At 35.2% G+C, this 21591-nt stretch overlaps 5 protein-coding genes across 6 annotated transcripts in view; 1 reads left to right on the top strand and 4 right to left on the bottom strand.

Moving 5' to 3' along the window:
- Nucleotides 1-21591, top strand: part of haus8 (HAUS augmin like complex subunit 8) — a 191224-nt gene that overhangs the window by 18459 nt on the left and 151174 nt on the right. The window lies entirely within an intron of this gene.
- Nucleotides 1384-6792, bottom strand: LOC137008777 (WAP four-disulfide core domain protein 3-like). The gene is made up of 8 exons (XM_067370492.1): nt 6747-6792; nt 6437-6604; nt 5924-6073; nt 5442-5591; nt 5010-5159; nt 4754-4903; nt 4503-4640; nt 1384-1665 (listed from the first exon to the last, which is right to left on the bottom strand). Exons 1-8 carry the CDS (start codon nt 6790-6792, stop codon nt 1649-1651), a joined length of 969 nt encoding a protein of 322 aa, XP_067226593.1. The 3' UTR covers nt 1384-1648.
- LOC137008776 (WAP four-disulfide core domain protein 3-like) lies at nt 7664-11967 on the bottom strand. The gene is made up of 7 exons (XM_067370491.1): nt 11859-11967; nt 11373-11522; nt 10509-10658; nt 10074-10223; nt 9579-9728; nt 9148-9297; nt 7664-7740 (listed from the first exon to the last, which is right to left on the bottom strand). The coding sequence occupies exons 1-7, from the start codon at nt 11965-11967 to the stop codon at nt 7664-7666; spliced, it is 936 nt and encodes a 311-aa protein (XP_067226592.1).
- On the bottom strand, nt 12012-14336 carry LOC137008775 (perlwapin-like). Its single transcript, XM_067370490.1, has 6 exons — nt 14228-14336; nt 13721-13870; nt 13164-13313; nt 12675-12818; nt 12139-12182; nt 12012-12026 (listed from the first exon to the last, which is right to left on the bottom strand). The coding sequence occupies exons 1-6, from the start codon at nt 14334-14336 to the stop codon at nt 12012-12014; spliced, it is 612 nt and encodes a 203-aa protein (XP_067226591.1).
- LOC137008774 (prestalk protein-like) lies at nt 14920-21259 on the bottom strand. Its single transcript, XM_067370489.1, has 13 exons — nt 21151-21259; nt 20711-20860; nt 20293-20442; nt 19804-19947; nt 18946-19113; nt 18401-18550; nt 17898-18047; nt 17347-17490; nt 16552-16719; nt 16121-16270; nt 15559-15708; nt 15053-15196; nt 14920-14936 (listed from the first exon to the last, which is right to left on the bottom strand). Exons 1-13 carry the CDS (start codon nt 21257-21259, stop codon nt 14920-14922), a joined length of 1794 nt encoding a protein of 597 aa, XP_067226590.1.

Here is a 21591-nt window from a genome sequence, read left to right as displayed (position 1 = left end):
TGGTACAGAAAGATATTTCTGCACTTCTTGGACATTGCTTCCAACTCTTTCATTTTGCACAGAGCTATTGTGTGCATGATTGTCCATATGAATAAATGTTGTCTGATTACATGTGCCAGTAAAGTAAAAAAAAAAAAAAAATATATATATATATATATATATATATATATATGCAGAAAACTGTCAAAGTAACTAGGCGAGTCGGCTCTTATCTGTGTATTCGTCCTCTCGAGCTGATTAGAAAGACCGTTTCAATGTGTTTCTCCCAAACTTTGTTTATAAAACGTAATTTGTCGCTTGAATTCTGCAATCTCTTGAGATGCAGACATCCAAGAGGTGGACAATTAACTGTATATACTAGTTTAATTAGTGACACTTAGCCTACATTTTAAAACCTTTATGGCAACAATATGGCAACATTTTATTTTGACTATGGCATAACATTTTTATTAAAAAATATTTTAAAAAATTGAATTGAATAGGGCAACATTTGTATTTTAAAACCTTTATTTTAATATGGAAACATGACACCTCATTCTACAATATTTCTATGATTAAATGGCTGACTCCTCCCCCATCAGCCAATCACTGTGTGTATACTCCATAGCAACGAGGTCAACCTGCCCTTACTCTTAGCTTAAGACTTCAGTCTATTCCTTAGTAAAAGTTTGTCTCAGCAGCTTTGTGAATAGGTTTTAAGAGAAAACAATTAGCTAAGAACTTTTACTGCTATTTAGGAGAACTCTTATTGGTAAGATAAAATGTTTTGTGAATACGGCCCCAGGTCTCTAGTGTTCCACTTCAGCACTATCAATTGGGAATGAAAATAAGTTCTCTAGTGCTCCACTAAACACTATCACTTGAGAATAGATGTACGATCTCTAGTGTCTAGAGCAGTTATCAGACAGACTCCAAACAATTCATTCAAATATGCTTTAATTATAGCCGGATCTCATATTCATCACAGAGAATCTCATTGGCAAAAAGAATACAACAGTTTATATAAGATAGGTACATGGCAAAGGTAACAGGACATTATAGTTCATTTATGTAAGTGAGGATGGCAAAATAAAGTAAACTGTGATGTGATATACCCAAACATTCTTCATACAGCGGACTACCAGTAAAACTGATACAAATTTGGAACCAAAAATTATTCAGACACTTTGACCTAACCATGTTTTACTTGAGTGTTATCTGACATAATTAAGATTATTTTTTTCTGACACAGTTTAACTCTGAGATCTTGTCATATTTTATTACCATTTATATATATATATATATATATATATATATATATATATATATATATATATATATATATATATATATATATATATATATATATATATATAAAAAAACTATAGTAAATAAACTGTATTAATGAATAAAATGTTCAAGGTGTGTGAATAAATTTTGGTTTGACTAATATGTATATCGTTAGCCGTCTAGCCATCTCCATATAAATATTAAGCCTGCAAGAAAAGGAAACTAACAACTTAATTGATTTAAGTAAAAGAACTCAAGTATGCATTCTGCAAAATCAATATCACTACTCTTGCCGGAGGTTAAATCATCACAGTTTCACGCCATGCGTGACCACAGGAAGAACATCATGGGAACAGTATTCTGCACACTGGATTCCTCTTCAGTAGGGCATATTGACTGCATGGATAGAGATTCAGATTTAGTCTGGCAATTGAGTGGCATTCAACCTTAGATATACAGCACAAAACACTGAAGGCATGACATGCTAGTTTTACTTACAGAGTGAATTGCATTCTAATTACCATTCATCATCTTTATTAATTTTGTAAAGCCACCCTGTGTCTGAAACAGTGCTATAGGTCGAATTCAGGCACATTTGACATACAGAATATAACACAATAATTATTATTATAAAATAAGACACCAACTAAAAGGTAATGAAAAAGATGACCCAAAAATGAATATAATATAATATTATAATATATTGTAACATTTTATAATCCATTTGTTAATATTAGTTTAATACATTAGTTAACATGAACTGACTGAAAAATACTTCTGAAGCATTATTAAAGAATAATTGATGATGTTCCATTTAATTATTAGAAAATAATGCAAACCCAATATGGTAATGTGGTCACAACACAAATAGCTCGAGTTTGCATTGTTTTCTAATAATTCAAGAAACCGGAGTCAATTATTCTGCTTAACATTATTTCCTAAAAAACATGGAAATATTTTGTTGTTTTTATCCTGTTGTTTACTATATTTATTTGCTTGGTCGGTGTCATCATGGGTTTTGGTTCTTTTGCTGTTTTAGACTGTATTATTATTATTATTATTATTATTGTTATTATTATTATTATTATTATTAACCTTTATTTAACCAGGTGAGTCAATTGAGAACCAGTTGAAAGACCTTTGAAATTACTGAAATCATTTGGCCAAGTGATAAGAATATGTACGTAATGTGATCAAGACCTGCCTGGAACTAGGCCTGTGACGGTAGACATGACAACTACGTCACCACCACGGTCGTGAATTTTATATATATATTAAGTCGCATTAACTGAAAATTTTCCGTCGGATTTTGACAGATTTATTTTATTTTTTTAAGCAGTGACGGGGAAAAAAAATCTGCAGTCCGTCATTTTGACAGATTACTGAGGCTGAAGTTGCTTGTAACTGTAAATCCCACCCCTGTCCAGTAGGTGGTGAGTGCGCTCCAGTGTGGCAGCAGTCCATTTTATGATAATACATTTATAATACTTATAGTTACTTACATAATTAAGTTTCTACTCCAGTTAGTTTTGTTTTAAATCAGGGGTCTCAAACTCACGGCCCGCGGGCCACTTGAGGCCCACGGGATGATATTTTGTGGCCCCCCACCTGACATCAAAGTTTAGTGTTAGTGCGGCCCGCGAGTTATTCTGAAACTTTTGTTTTATTTTGTTATCACTTATGGTAGTGGTCTCAAACTGAAAAAAATAAAACATAATCCGGCCCGCTAAATTATTATTTTTATTCCCTAGTTGCTACCTGACTGATATGCAAAGTCACCGTTCTATGGGGGCATTCACATATCGCGTCACATAAGCAGACGCGCTGCATTCTCCTTTCCAATGGGCTTTCGCTCCAGTGGCATCTGTCGTTGCTATGCAACCATGAGCCGCACTCTCAACCGCGTCGCTTCTATTATGAGCGCGCTTGCCTAAATCACAGTAAAAGCACTCGACTTTAAGTCATGAGCGTCGATTTAAAACCACCGAAACGCATTCGATGCAACCATTAAAAGTTACAGATGTTCAAAGGGCATCTTGGACAAATGTGTCTCAGCTGTGTGAGCGCAAGCGCTGCCAAGTGTCTGTCAATAAACAGGAGTGTACAAATGTATTCAGGGATTGTATTTGTTCAGTACAGTGTTGTTTAGTGCAAGATTTTAATGTTATTTAAGCTAACAAAGTAAGGGAAAATACTTCCATTAAATGTTAAAAACTAATAATGTATGTAACAATGAGAGCTTTTTATTTTTTGGCAAAATAAAGATGATATATATATAGATCCAGTTTTTTGTTTATTTCTTACCCCTCCACGCCACGAGTTTTGCTGGTTTTGTTCCTATATTACACATTTTTTTATTCCATGCACCTTGTTGGATGTGAGAAGTTGCACCAGACTATTGCAATTAATAGTATTATATTAGTAGGCTTTATTAGTAGTAGTATATTAGTAATAGTATTATATAATTATATTACACTCTGTAACAATGAGAGAGACACTGCTGTTTACATTTAGTATGGTAAATAAAATATTTATAGTATAGGTATAAAAACATTTTAGTAGGCCTAATGAAAGTAAATGAGAAATAATACAAAGGAAAGTAAATTTTCTGAAATGTTGCACTTTCTTGCGATTGAATGTTAATATGGCCCTCCTATGAGGTGTCAATCACAGAAATGGCACCTCGCCAATTTAAGTTTGAGATCCCTGTTTTAAATGGTTAGTTTTGTTAATGTTCTTGCTGACTATAAGTTTATGGTCAACGCTTCTCTGAGGTATGATACGTGCAACACGGATTAAACTGACGTGATATAGATTTCAGATTTTAAGCTACTGTTTTTTCATTCATGTTTATTTCTTTCTGTACAGTAGTAAAGAGGAGAAGATGATCGCGTTAACTCACGATCCTGGACAAGTGCTTAAGATGAAAACTGAAAAGTGACGCAGTCTTTGATGAATGTTCTTTTCATAATATAAATAAATGCATAGCCTATGCCTATTTGCTTATCCTGTAATTTTGTGAATAAAAATGAAAATATGGATGAAATCAGAAGATATTAAATGTCTTATTAAAATATAAAAATTAATGACGGGTAATAATTGATTATGATGGATTTACGATATAAAATCAGTTATATTCCCCCTCCTCCCACCGTCACTGCCACCGTCACAGCCCTACCTGGAACTAAGTAATATTTTAATATAATATAATTCAATATAACATAAAGTAATACCTGTAACAGGAGGCATACATTCATGTCCACATCCAGTGCCACAGCATTTCTCAGCGTTGGGACAGTCAGTGTCATTGACACAGTACTCTTCACACATTGGTACTATATAATATCTGAGTGGACACACTCCTGGCTTTTCTGTTATACAGACACATGACAGAGAAACCATATCACTGAATGCTGAAAGTCTTTTTCACTGGGATTTTTGGTTCTTATAATATAATATAGTAATATAGTATAATATAATATACCTGTAATTGGAGGCATACACTGACGTCCACATCCATTGCTGCAGCATTTCTCATCGTTGGCACAGTCACCGTCTTTGGCACACGACATGAAACGAATCCGGCCACACATTTCTGCTTCATATTGTCTGATTGGACACACTCCTGGCTTTTCTGTTATACAGACACATGACAGAGAAATCATATCACTGAATGCTGAATGTCTTTTTCACTGGGGTTTTTGGTTCTTATAAGTATATAGTAATTTAGTATAATATACCTGTAACTGGAGGCATACACTGACGTCCACATCCGTTGCTGCAGCATTTCTCATCGTTGGCGCATTCACTGTCATTGGCACATGACACGAAACTAATCCGGGGACACAAGTCTGCTTGACATTTTCTGCGTGGACATACTCCTGGCTTTTCTGTTATACAGAAACATGACAGAGAAACCATATCACTCAATGCTGAATGTGTTTTTCACTGGGGTTTTTGGTTCTTTAGCTGTTTTAGACTGTAAGGACCTTTTGAAACAACTGATGTCATTTGGTTAAGTGAAATGGAACTGTAATGCGGTCAAGACCGGCCTGGAACTACTTTAGCTGTGCGTTTCCCTGAAAATAATTGCACATCTTGGAACATTTGTCAGCCAATCAGAATCAAGCATTCAACAGCCCTGCAGTATAATATAATATAATATAATATACCTGCAACTGGAGCCATACACTGACGTCCACATCCATTGCTGCAGCATTTCTCCTCTTTGGCACAGTCAATGTCATCGGCACATGACACGAAACGAATCCGGGCACACATTTCTGCTTTATATTGTCTGACTGGACACACTCCTGGCTTTTCTGTTATACAGACACATGACAGAGAAACCATATCATTAAATGCTGAATGTTTTTTTCATTGGGGTTTTTTCGTTCTTTTGCCGTTTTAGGCTGTAAGGACCTTTGAAATAGCTGAAATAGTTTGGTGAAGTGATATGGAAGTGTAATGCACTCAAGACCTGCCTGGAACTACTTTAGCCGTGTATTTCACTGCAAATAATTGCACAGCTTAGAACATTTGTCAGCCAATCAGATTCAAGCATTCAACAGCCCTGTAGTATAATATAATATAATATAATATAATATAATATAATATAATATAATATAATATAATATAATATAATATAATATACCTGTAACTGGAGGCATACACTGACGTCCACATCCATTGCTGCAGCATTTATCATCGTTGGCACAGTCACTGTCATTGGCACATGACACGAAACGAATCCGGGCACACATTTCTGCTTCATATTGTCTGCGTGGACACACTCCTGGCTTTTCTGTTATACAGAGACATGACAGAGAAACCATATCACTGAATGCTGAATGTCTTTTTCACTGCGGTTTTTGGTTCTTTTGCTGTTTTAGGCCGTAAGGACCTTTGCAGTAACTGAAATAGTTTGGTGAAGTGATATGGAAGTGTAATGCGGTCAAGACCTGCCTGGAACTACTTTAGCCGTGTATTTCACTGAAAATAATTGCACAGCTTAGAACATTTGTCAGCCAATCAAATTCAAGCATTCAACAGCCCTGCAGTATATAATATAATAATAATATAATATAATATAATATAATATAATATAATTAATATAATATAATATAATATAATATAATATAATATAATATAATATAATATAATATACCTGTAACTGGAGGCATACACTGACGTCCACATCCGTTGCTGCAGCATTTCTCATCATTGGCACAGTCACTGTCATTGGCACATGACACGAAACGAATCTTGGCACACAGTTCTGCTTCATATTGTCTGCGTGGACACACTCCTGGCTTTTCTGTTATCGGGGGTTCCGCTAAGGGGGGGAAAGTTAGGATGATTCTAAGGGCCCACGCACTTTTGGGCCCCCAGAGATCAGTTTTATTAGTAGTAACAGTCAGTGCTCGAAGTGGGCCAGTACGCAGTACCGGCACTTCTCGCACACTAGCACTTCTCACATGTTGCCGGTACTCTGAGCGCCCACACACAGAAACGTAGAATCATCAGACTATTAATTTATTGTATACATTGCGCGTCTGAGCTTTTATAAGCTGTACGAACTGAACGGATCAATTGTCTGCACAATATGACTGTGACTGAAGCCTAATTATTTAATTTTGCATGAGTGCCACGTGAATCACTGTAGTCACGTTCACCAGCGTGCTTCAAAAGTGTTAATATTTGCATGAGCGGCGCTGATGATAAAATGTGCGACCCATTTGGATTTTATTGAGGATAATAAAACGCTATGGAGAAAGTCAAACATGATTTTAAACATTTTTTGATGAAAAGATGGGAAAACATCATCCTGCAAGCTTTTTAAACTCATGAAGACCACATTTCCTAGAATTTATCACTTTCTATTGTATTTATTGTGGCAAATTTTGACTTGTTTTAGAATTTATAATAGATAATCTGTTAAGGGAATAGATTGTTCACTAAAGATTTATATTACAGCTGTGGCATGTTGTAGCTATAGTTTCTAACTGTTGCTATTTTTCATAACAAATTCTATAAAAAGAAAGAAAGAAGAAATGGTCTTACCTGTAATTATATCTTTATTGTAACAAATGCTATAGTTAACAATTACAAGAACTATGTTATTTTAAGGCCGAGTACAAGTTAGAAAGAGCTTTAAAATATGGACCTTCTTGAATTTTTGACTAAAAAATTGGTTTTATTTAATGAAGTATGAATATGATTATTTGATTACTGTACTGTATTTTTCTATTACATTCGCAAAATAAATCATCTGCTAGTGCGAGCCACAGCCATGGGAGGTCTCTGACTAAATACTGATACCTAATGGTCAAAAGCAGTAGCAAAAATAATAGTTCAATATTAAATTGCAGACTAAGATTTTGGATGGCTAGGTTTACTTGTATGTTTGGTGCAGAATGGGTGCGGTAGGGGGCCCAACCTCAAATTCGTTCATAGGGCCCAAAATTGCCCCTGATTGAGACACATAACAGAGAAACCATATCACTGAATGCTGAATTCAGTGATAGTGCTGTTTTAGGCTGTAAGGATCTTTGCAGTAACTGAAATAGTTTGGTGAAGTGATATGGAAGTGTAATGCGGTCAAGACCTGCCTAGAACTATTTTAGCCGTGTATTTCACTGAAAATAACTGCACACCTTAGAAGAGTTATCAGCCAATCAGATTCAAGCATTCAACAGCCCTGTAATATAATATAATATAATATAATATAATACAATATAATATAATATATAATATAATATAATATAATTAGACTTGTGCCGATATTCGGTAATGATTCGATAGTGAATATGCACGGTATTGTTATCGTGGGCATTTCAAAATACCGTAAATAATGATTTATTACCAATTATTACAATTTTTATTATGCATATAAGAATACTTTCCCCATCAACCATATAAAATGCGCAACACCGCTGTATACTGCGTCAAAAGAACACGCACTCAGATGTAAACAAGCCCAACGTGCGTGAGAAGCACATGGCGGAACGAGTGAAGGAGACGAGCTGAATGAAAGTGCGCATTCATTCTCTGACAGCAGATGGTGCTGATGGAACAGCAGAATGCAATGGTTACACCGAAAACCCCATAAACAAAGCAACTGCGCTGGTGAAGTTTTTAAAATGCCTCAAACATATATTTTAATCTGGACTACAACATGCCCTAATGATTAGAAATGTTCTGTTTATTTGTTATTGTTCAGTAAAACTTAGACATATGGCTTCATTAGTTAAAATGTTAATTCATTATTACCAAACTGACAATGAAAAATACTTATAAAGCATTAAAGCATTAATTATTCTTAGTTAATGTTAATTTCTTAGTTACTGTTTAATAACATTACTAAAATCAAAATAACTTATTTAATTGACCTGAGATAAAACTAACAATGATCAGTTGTTTTTCTTAACTAACGTTAACAAAAAATAATACTTTCTGTAACAAATGTAGCTGTTGCTCAATCTTAGTTAATGCATTAAATAATGAGATCTTATTGTAAAGTGTTATATGTTGTTCTTTATAGCCTAATTCTTTTGCACTTTAATCTGTTTGAAAATTTGACTTTATATTTTTTTGTGTATTGTATTATTGTATGTAAACATTCAGAGTTATTTTTGTTATTACAAAAAGAGTTCTTAAAACTGTTATACTATGACAACACGTTTTTTGCAAATTATTTCAATACCGTGATAATACCCTATACCGTGATAAAAGCTTCAGCAAGTAATCGCAACATGAACATTTGATACGTCACATGCTATAATATAATATAATATAATATAATATAATATAATATAATATAATATAATATAATATAATATAATATAATATAATATAATATAATATAATATAATATACCTATAACTGGAGGCATACACTGACGTCCACATCCATTGTTGCAGCATTTCTCATCTTTGGCACAGTCACTGTCATCGTCACATGACACAAAACGAATCCGGGCACACATTTCTGCTGCATATTGTTTGATTGGACACACTCCTGGCTTTTCTGATATACAGACACATAATAAAGAAACCATATCACTGAATGCTGAATGTCTTTTTCATTGGGGTTTTTGGTTCTTTTGCTGTTTTAGGCTGTAAGGACCTTTGAAATAACTGAAATAGATTGGAGAAGTGATATGGAAGTGTAATGAGGTCAAGACCTGCCTCGAACTACTTTAACCGTGTATTTCACTGAAAATAATTGCACACCTTAGGACATTTGTCAGCCAATCAGATTCAAGCATTCAACAGCCCTGCAGTAAAATATAATATTATAAAATATACCTATAACTGGAAGCATACACTGACGTCCACATCCATTGTTGCAGCATTTCTCATTGTTGGCACAGTCACTGTCATCGTCACATGACACAAAACGAATCCGGGCACAAATTTCTGCTTCATATTTTCTCCGTGGACACACTCCTGGCTTTTCTGTTATACAGACACATGATAAAGAAACCATATCACTGAATGCTGAATGTCTTTTTCATTGGGGTTTTTGTTTCTTTTGCTGTTTTAGGCTGTAAGGACATTTGCTGTAAATGAAATAGATTGGAGAAGTGATATGGAAGTGTAATGAGGTCAAGACTGCCTGGAACTACTTTAACCGTGTATTTCACTGAAAATAATTGCACAGCTTAGAACATTAGTCAGCCAATCAGATTCAATAATTCAACAGCCCTGCAGTATAATATAATATAATATAATATAATATAATATAATATAATATAATATAATATAATATAATATAATATAATATAATATAATAAAATATACCTATAACTGGAGCCATACACTGACGTCCACATCCATTGTTGCAGCATTTCTCATTTTTGGCACAGTCACTGTCATCGTCACATGACACAAAACGAATCCGGGCACACATTTCTGCTGCATATTGTCTGCGTGGACACACTCCTGGCTTTTCTGTTATACAGACACATGACAGAGAAACCATATCACTGAATGCTGAATGTCTTTATCATTGGGGTTTTTGTTTCTTTTGCTGTTTTAGGCTGTAAGGACATTTGCAGTAACTGAAATAGATTGGAGAAGTGATATGGAAGTGTAATGAGGTCAAGACTGCCTGGAACTACTTTAAATGTGTATTTCACTGAAAATAATTGCACAGCTTAGAACATTAGTCAGCCAATCAGATTCAATAATTCAACAGCCCTGCAGTATAATATAATATAATATAATATAATATACCTATAACTGGAGCCATACACTGACGTCCACATCCATTGTTGCAGCATTTCTCATTTTTTGCACAGTCACTGTCATCGTCACATGACACAAAACGAATCCGGGCACACATTTCTGCTTCATATTTTCTGCGTGGACACACTCCTGGCTTTTCTGTTATACAGACACATGACACAGAAACCAGATTGTTGAATGCTGAATGTCTTTTTCATTGGGGTTCTTGGTTCTTTTGCTGTTTTAGGCTGTAAGGACCTTTGAAATAACTGAAATAGTTTGATGAAGTGATATGGAAGTGTAATGCGGTCAAGACCTGCCTGGAACTACTTTAACAGTGTATTTCACTGAAAATAATAACTGAAGGACCTTTGAAATAACTGAAATAGTTTGATGAAGTGATATGGAAGTGTAATGCGGCCAAGACTGCCTGGAACTACTTTAACCGTGTATTTAAAGTACAATCAGTACAGACAACCAGATTCAAGTATTCAACAGCCCTGTATTATAATATAATATAATATAATATAATATAATATAATATAATATAATATAATATAATATAATATAATATAATATAATATAACGAAACGTAGAATCATCAGATTATTAATTTAATGTATACATTGCGCGTTCTGAACTTTTATAAGCTGTACGAATAGTAATAGTAAAACGATATGGAGAAAGTCGAACATGATCTAAAATAGGCACTAAAATGACTGATGAAAAGATGGGAAAACATCATCCTGCAAGCTTTTTAAACTCAGATTCAAGCATTCATCAGCCTTGCTATATAATATAATAAATATAATATAATATATAATATAATATAATATAATATAATATAATATAATATAATATAATACAATATACCTGTAACTGGAGGCATACACTGACGTCCACATCCATTGCTGCAGCATTTCTCATCGTTGGCACAGTCACTGTCATCGGCACATGACACGAAACGAATCTGGGCACACATTTCTGCTGCATATTGTCTGCGTGGACACACTCCTGGCTTTTCTGTTATACAGACACATGACAGAGAAACCATATCACTGAATGCTGAATGTCTTTTTCAATATGGATTTCTTTGCTGTTTAAGGCTGTAAGGACCTTTGAAATAACTGAAATCATTTTTTGAAGTGGAAGGAAAATGGAACTGTAATGCGGTCAAGACCTGCCTGGAACTACTTTAACCATGTATTTCACTGAAAATAATTGCACGCCTTAGAACATTTGTCAGCCAATCAGATTCAAGCATTCAACAGCCCTGCAGTTTAATATAATATAATATAATATAATATAATATAATATAATATAATATAATATAATATAATATAATATAATATAATATACCTGTAACTGGAGCCATACACTGACGTCCACATCCATTGCTGCAGCATTTGTCATCGTTGGCACAGTCACTGTCATTGGCACATGACACGAAACTAATCCGGGCACACATTTCTGCTGTATATTGTGTGCGTGGACACACTCCTGGCTTTTCTGTTACCGGGGGTTCCGCTAAGGGGGGGAAAGTTAGGATGATTCTAAGAGCCCACGCACTTTTGGGCCCCCAGAGATCGGTTTTATTAGTAGTAACAGTCAGTGCTCGAAGTGGGCCAGTACGCAGTACCGGCACTTCTCGCACACCAGCATTTCTCACATGTTGCCGGTACTCTGAGCGCCAACACACTGAAACGTAGAATCATTAGACTATTTATTTAATGTATACATTGCGCGTTCTGAGCTTTTATAAGCTGTATGAATGGAACGGATCAATTGTCTGCACAATATGACTGTGACTGAAGCCCAATTGTTTAATTTTGCATGAGTGACGTGCGAATCACTGTAGTCACGTTCACCAGCGGCCTTCAACAGTGTTAATATTGGCATGAGCGGCGCTAATGATAAAATGTGCGACCCATTTGGATTTTATTGAGGATAGTAAAACGCTATGGAGAAAGTCAATCATGATCTAAAACAGCCATTAAAATGACTGATGAAAGGATGGGAAAACATCATCCTGCAAGATTTCTAAACTCAGATTCAAGCATTCATCAGCCTTGCTATATAATATAATATAATATAATATAATATAATATAATATAATATAATATAATATAATATAATATAATATAATATAATATAATATAATATAATATAATATACCTGGAGCCATACACTGACGTCCACATCCATTGCTGCAGCATTTCTCATCGTTGGCACAGTCACTGTCATCGGCACATGACACGAAACTAATCCGGGCACACATTTCTGCTGCATATTGTCTGCGTGGACACACTCCTGGCTTTTCTGTTATACAGACACATGACAGACAAACCATATCAATGAATGCTGAATGTCTTTTTCATTGGGTTTTTTGGTTCTTTTGCTGTTTTAGGCTGTAAGGACCGTTGCAGTAACTGAAATAGTTTGGTGAAGTGATATGGAAGTGTAATGAGGTCAAGACTGCCTGGAACTACTTTAGCCGTGTATTTCACTGAAAATAGCTGCACACATTAGAACATTTGTCAGCCAATCAGATTCAAGCATTCAACAGCCATGCAGTTTAATATAATATAATATAATATAATATAATATAATATAATATAATATAATATAATATAATATAATATAATATAATGTAATATAATATACCTGTAACTGGAGGCATACACTGACGTCCACATCCATTGCTGCAGCATTTCTGATCTTTGGCACAGTCACTGTCATCGGCACATGACACGAAACGAATCCGGGCACACATTTCTGCTTCATATTGTCTGCGTGGACACACTCCTGGCTTTTCTGTTATACAGACACATGACAGAGAAACCATATCACTGAATGCTGAATGTCTTTTTCATTGGGGTTTTTGGTTCTTTTGCTGTTTAAGGCTGTAAGGATCTTTGCAGTAACTGAAATAGTTTGGTGAAGTGATATGGAAGTGTAATGCGGTCAACACTGCCTGGAACTACTTTAGCCGTGTATTTCACTGAAAATAATTGCACACCTTAGAACATTTGTCAGCCAATCAGATTCAAGCATTCAACAGCACTGCAGTAAAATATAATATAATATATGATATAATATAATATAATATAATATAATATAATATAATATAATATAATATAATATAATATAATATAATATAATATTATATAATATAATATAATATAATATAATATAATATAATATAATATAATATAATATACCTGTAACTGGAGGCATACACTGACGTCCACATCCATTGCTGCAGCATTTCTCATCTTTGGCACAGTCACTGTCATCGGCACATGACACGAAACGAATCCGGGCACACATTTCTGCTTCATATTGTCTGCGTGGACACACTCCTGGCTTTTCTGTTATACAGACACATGACAGAGAAACCATATCACTGAATGCTGAATGTCTTTTTCATTGGGTTTTTTGGTTCTTTTGCTGTTTTACGTTATAAGGATCTTTGCAGTAACTGAAATAGTTTGGTGAAGTGATATGGAAGTGTAATGCGGTCAACACTGCCTGGAACTACTTTAGCCGTGTATTTCACTGAAAATAATTGCACACCTTAGAACATTTGTCAGCGAATCAAATTCAAGCATTCAACAGCCCTGCAGTATATAATATAATATAATATAATATAATATAATATAATATAATATAATATAATATAATATAATATAATATAATATAATTCAATATAATATAATATAATATACCTGTAACTGGAGCCATACACTGACGTCCACATCCATTGCTGCAGCATTTATCATCGTTGGCACAGTCGCTGTCATTGGCACATGACACGAAACTAATCCGGGCACACATTTCTGCTGTATATTGTGTGCGTGGACACACTCCTGGCTTTTCTGTTACCGGAGGTTCCGCTAAGGGGGGGAAAGTTAGGATGATTCTAAGGGCCCACGCACTTTTGGGCCCCCAGAGATCAGTTTTATTAGTAGTAACAGTCAGTGCTCGAAGTGGGCCAGTACGCAGTACCGGCACTTCTCGCACACCAGCACTTCTCACATGTTGCCGGTACTCTGAGCGCCAACACACCGAAACGTAGAATCATCAGACTATTAATTTATTGTATACATTGCGCGTTCTGAGCTTTTATAAGCTGTATGAACGGAACGGATCAATTGTCTGCACAATATGACTGTGACTGAAGCCCAATTGTTTAATTTTGCATGAGTGACGTGCGAATCACTGTAGTCGCGTTCACCAGCGGCCTTCAAAAGTGTTAATATTGGCATGAGGACGTTAATTATAAAATGTGCGACCCATTTGGATTTTATTGGGGATAGTAAAATGCTATGGAGAAAGTCAAACATGATCTAAAACAGCCATTAAAATGACTGATGAAAAGATGGGAAAACATCATCCTGAAAGCTTTGTAATCTCAGATTCAAGCATTCATCAGCCCTGCAGTATAATATAATATAATATAATATAATATAATATAATATAATATAATATAATATAATATAATATAATATAATATAATATAATATAATATAATATAATATAATATAATATACCTGGAGGCATACACTGACGTCCACATCCATTGCTGCAGCATTTCTCATCGTTGGCACAGTCACTGTCATCGGCACATGACACGAAACTAATCCGGGCACACATTTCTGCTTTATATTGTCTGCGTGGACACACTCCTGGCTTTTCTGTTATATAGACACAGGACAGAGAAACCATATCAATGAATGCTGAATGTCTTTTTCATTGGGTTTTTTGGTTCTTTTGCTGTTTTAGGCTGTAAGGACCTTTGCAGTAACTGAAATAGTTTGGTGAAGTGATATGGAAGTGTAATGAGGTCAAGACTGCCTGGAACTATTTTAGCCGTGTATTTCACTGAAAATAGCTGCACACCTTAGAACATTTGTCAGCCAATCAGATTCAAGCATTCAACAGCCCTGCAGTTTAATATAATATAATATAATATAATATAATATAATATAATATAATATAATATAATATAATATAATATAATATAATATAATATAATAATTAATATAATATAATATACCTGTAACTGGAGGCATACACTGACGTCCACATCCATTGCTGCAGCATTTCTCATCTTTGGCACAGTCGCTGTCATCGGCACATGACACGAAACGAATCCGGGCACACATTTCTGCTTCATATTGTCTGCGTGGACACACTCCTGGCTTTTCTGTTATACAGACACATGACAGAGAAACCATATCACTGAATGCTGAATGTCTTTTTCATTGGGTTTTTTGGTTCTTTTGCTGTTTGAGGCTGTAAGTACATTTGCAGTAACTGAAATAGTTTGGTGAAGTGATATAGAAGTGTAATGAGGTCAAGACTGCCTGGAACTACTTTAGCCGTGTATTTCACTGAAAATAACTGCACACCTTAGAACATTTGTCAGCCAATCAGATTCAAGCATTCAACAGCCCTGCAGTAAAATATAATATAATATGATATAATATAATATAATATAATAAAATGTAATTAATATAATATAATAATATAATATAATATAATATAATATAATATAATATAATATAATATAATATAATATAATATAATATAATATAATATAATATAATATAATATACCTGTAACTGGAGGCATACACTGACGTCCACATCCATTGCTGCAGCATTTCTCATCTTTGGCACAGTCACTGTCATCGGCACATGACACGAAACGAATCCGGGTACACATTTCTGCTTCATATTGTCTGCGTGGACACACTCCTGGCTTTTCTGTTATACAGACACATGACAGAGAAACCATATCACTGAATGCTGAGTGTCTTTTTCATTGGGGTTTTTGGTTCTTTTGCTGTTTTACGTTGTAAGGATCTTTGCAGTAACTGAAATAGTTTGGTGAAGTGATATGGAAGTGTAATGCGGTCAAGACCTGCATGGATCTACTTTAGCCGTGTATTTTAATGAAAATAATTGCACACCTTAGAACATTTGTCAGCCAGTCAGATTCAAGCATTCAACAGCCCTGCAGTAAAATATAATATAATATAATATACCTGTAACTGGAGGCATACACTGACGTCCACATCCATTGCTGCAGCATTTGTCATCGTTGGCACAGTCGCTGTCATTGGCACATGACACGAAACTAATCCGGGCACACATTTCTGCTGTATATTGTGTGCGTGGACACACTCCTGGCTTTTCTGTTACCGGGGGTTCCGCTAAGGGGGGGAAAGTTAGGATGATTGTAAGAGCCCACGCACTTTTGGGCCCCCAGAGATCTGTTTTATTAGTAGTAACAGTCAGTGCTCGAAGTGAGCCAGTACGCAGTACCGGCACTTCTCGCACACCAGCACTTCTCACATGTTGCCGGTACTCTGAGCGCCAACACACCAAAACGTAGAATCATCAGACTATTAATTTAATGTATACATTGCGCGTTCTGAGCTTTTATAAGCTGTATGAACGGAACGGATCAATTGTCTGCACAATATGACTGTGACTGAAGCCCAATTGTTTAATTTAGCATGAGTGACGTGCGAATCACTGTAGTCGCGTTCACCAGCGGCCTTCAAAAGTGTTAATATTGGCATGAGGACGTTAATGATAAAATGTGCGACCCATCTGGATTTTATTGAGGATAGTAAAACGCTATGGAGAAAGTCAATCATGATCTAAAACAGCCATTAAAATGACTGATGAAAAGATGGGAAAACGTCATCCTGCAAGCTTTTTAAACTCAGATTCAAGCATTCAACAGCCCTGCAGTATAATATAATATAATATAATATAATATAATATAATATAATATAATATAATATAATATAATATAATATAATATAACATACCTGGAGGCATACACTGACGTCCACATCCATTGCTGCAGCATTTCTCATCGTTGGCACAGTCACTGTCATCGGCACATGACACGAAACTAATCCGGGCACACATTTCTGCTTTATATTGTCTGCGTGGACACACTCCTGGCTTTTCTGTTATACAGACACATGACAGAGAAACCATATCAATGAATGCTGAATGTCTTTTTCATTGGGTTTTTTGGTTCTTTTGCTGTTTGAGGCTGTAAGTACATTTGCAATAACTGAAATAGTTTGGTGAAGTGATATGGAAGTGTAATGAGGTCAAGACTGCCTGGAACTACTTTAGCCGTGTATTTCACTGAAAATAATTGCACACCTTAGAACATTTGTCAGCCAATCAGATTCAAGCATTCAATAGTCCTGCAGTTTAATATAATATAATATAATATAATATAATATAATATAATATAATATAATATAATATAATATAATATAAAATATAATATAATATAATATAATATAATATAATATAATATAATATAATATAATATAATATAATATAATATAATATAATATACCTGTAACTGGAGGCATACACTGACGTCCACATCCATTGCTGCAGCATTTCTCATTGTTGGCACAGTCACTGTCATAGGCACATGACACGAAACGAATCCGGGCACACATTTCTGCTTCATATTGTCTACGTGGACACACTCCTGGCTTTTCTGTTATACAGACACATGACAGAGAAACCATATCAATGAATGTTGTTTTCATTGGGTTTTTTGGTTCTTTTGCTGTTTGAGGCTGTAAGTACATTTGCAGTAACTGAAATAGTTTGGTGAAGTGATATGGAAGTGTAATGAGGTCAAGACTGCCTGGAACTTCATCAGCCGTGTATTTTACTGAAAATAATTGCACACCTTAGAACATTTGTCAGCCAATCAGATTCAAGCATTCAACAGTCCTGCAGTTTAATATAATATAATATAATATAATATAATATAATATAATATAATATAATATAATATAATATAATATAATATAATATAATATAATATAATATAATATAATATACCTGTAACTGGAGGCATACACTGACGTCCACATCCATTGCTGCAGCATTTCTCATCGTTGGCACAGTCACTGTCATCGTCACATGACACGAAACGAATCCGGGCACACATTTCTGCTTCATATTGTCTGCGTGGACACACTCCTGGTTTTTCTGTTATACAGACACATGACAGAGAAACCATATCACTGAATGATGAATGTTTTTTTCATTGGGTTTTTTGGTTCTTTTGCTGTTTGAGGCTGTAAGGACATTTGCAGTAACTGAAATAGTTTGGTGAAGTGATATGGAAGTGTAATGAGGTCAAGACTGCCTGGAACTTCATCAGCCGTGTATTTTACTATAAATAATTGCACACCTTAGAACATTTGTCAGCCAATCAGGTTCAAGCATTCAACAACCCTGCATTATAATATAATATAATATAATATAATATAATATAATATAATATAATATAATATAATATAATATAATATAATATAATATAATATAATATAATATAATATAATATAATATAATATAATATAATATAATATAATATAATATACCTGTAACTGGAGCCATACACTGACGTCCACATCCGTTGCTGCAGCATTTGTCATCGTTGGCACAGTCACTGTCATTGGCACATGACACGAAACTAATCCGGGCACACATTTCTGCTTCATATTGTGTGCGTGGACACACTCCTGGCTTTTCTGTTACCGGGGGTTCCGCTAAGGGGGGGAAAGTTAGGATGATTCTAAGGGCCCACGCACTTTTGGGCCCCCAGAGATCGGTTTTATTAGTAGTAACAGTCAGTGCTCGAAGTGGGCCAGTACCCAGTACCAACACTTCTCGCACACAAGCACTTCTTACATGTTGCCGTTACTCTGAGCGCCAACACACCGAAACGTAGAATCATCAGACTATTAATTTAATGTATACATTGCGCCTTCTGAGCTTTTATAAGCTGTACGAACTGAACTGAACGGATCAATTGTCTGCACAATATGACTGTGACTGAAGCCCAATTGTTTAATTTTCCATGAGTGGCGTGCGAATCACTGTAGCGCTCACCAGCGGCCTTCAAAAGTGTTAATATTGGCATGAGCAACGTTAATGATAAAATGTGCGACCCATTTGGATATTATTGAGGATAGTAAAACGCTATGGGGAAAGTCAATCATGATCTAAAACAGCCATTAAAATGACTAATGAAAAGATGGGAAAACATCATCCTGCAAGCTTTTTAAACTCAGATTCAAGCATTCATCAGCCCTGCAGTATAATATAATATAATATAATATAATATAATATAATATAATATAATATAATATAATATAATATAATATAATATAATATAATATAATATAATATAATATAATATAATATAATATAATATAATATAATATAATATAATATACCTGGAGGCATACACTGACGTCCACATCCATTGCTGCAGCATTTCTCATCGTTGGCACAGTCACTGTCATCGGCACATGACACGAAACTAATCCGGGCACACATTTCTGCTTTATATTGTCTGCGTGGACACACTCCTGGCTTTTCTGTTATACAGACACATGACAGAGAAACCATATCAATGAATGCTGAATGTCTTTTTCATTGGGTTTTTTGGTTCTTTTGCTGTTTAAGGCTGTAAGTACATTTGCAGTAACTGAAATAGTTTGGTGAAGTGATATGGAAGTGTATTGAGGTCAAGACTGCCTGGAACTACTTTAGCCATGTATTTCACTGAAAATAATTGCACACCTTAGAACATTTATCAGCCAATCAGATTCAAGCATTCAACAGCCCTGCAGTTTAATATAATATAATATAATATAATATAATATAATATAATATAATATAATATAATATAATATAATATAATATAATATAATATAATATACCTGTAACTGGAGGCATACACTGACGTCCACATCCATTGCTGCAGCATTTCTCATCTTTGGCACAGTCACTGTCATCGGCACATGACACGAAACGAATCCGGGCACACATGTCTGCTGTATATTGTCTGCGTGGACACACTCCTGGCTTTTCTGTTATACAGACACATGACAGAGAAACCATACCAATGAATGTTGTTTTCATTGGGTTTTTTGGTTCTTTTGCTTTTTTAGGCTGTAAGTACATTTGCAGTAACTGAAATAGTTTGGTGAAGTGATATGGAAGTGTAATGAGGTCAAGACTGCCTGGAACTACTTTAGCCGTGTATTTCACTGAAAATAATTGCACACCTTAGAACATTTGTCAGCCAATCAGATTCAATTATTCAACAGCCCTGCAGTTTAATATAATATAATATACCTGTAACTGGAGGCATACACTGACGTCCACATCCATTGCTGCAGCATTTCTCATCTTTGGCACAGTCACTGTCATCGGCACATGACACGAAACGAATCCGGGCACACATTTCTGCTTCATATTGTCTGCGTGGACACACTCCTGGCTTTTCTGTTATACAGACACATGACAGAGAAACCATATCACTGAATGATGAATGTCTTTTTCATTGGGTTTTTGGGTTCTTGTGCTGTTTGAGGCTGTAAGTACATTTGCAGTAACTGAAATAGTTTGGTGAAGTGATATGGAAGTGTAATGAGGTCAAGACTGCCTGGAACTACTTTAGCCGTGTATTTCACTGAAAATAATTGCACACCTTAGAACATTTGTCAGCCAATCAGATTCAAGCATTAAACAGTCCTGCAGTATAATATAATATAATATAATATAATATAATATACCTGTAACTGGAGCCATACACTGACGTCCACATCCGTTGCTGCAGCATTTATCATCGTTGGCACAGTCACTGTCATTGGCACATGACACGAAACTAATCCGGGCACACATTTCTGCTGTATATTGTGTGCGTGGACACACTCCTGGCTTTTCTGTTATCGGGGGTTCCGCTAAGGGGGGGAAAGTTAGGATGATTCTAAGGGCCCACGCACTTTTGGGCCCCCAGAGATCGGTTTTATTAGTAGTAACAGTCAGTGCTCGAAGTGGGCCAGTACGCAGTACCGGCACTTCTCGCACACCAGCACTTCTTACATGTTGCCGGTACTCTGAGCGCCAACACACCAAAATGTAGAATCATCAGACTATTAATTTAATGTATACATTGCACGTTCTGAGCTTTTATAAGCTGTATGAACGGAACGGATCAATTGTCTGCGCAATAT

Source organism: Chanodichthys erythropterus, chromosome 20 (assembly GCF_024489055.1).
Source record: "Chanodichthys erythropterus isolate Z2021 chromosome 20, ASM2448905v1, whole genome shotgun sequence".
In the NCBI taxonomy this organism is placed as follows: domain Eukaryota; kingdom Metazoa; phylum Chordata; class Actinopteri; order Cypriniformes; family Xenocyprididae; genus Chanodichthys; species Chanodichthys erythropterus.
The sequence above is the reverse complement of the archived record's forward strand: the minus strand, read 5'-3'. Positions and strand labels throughout refer to the sequence as shown.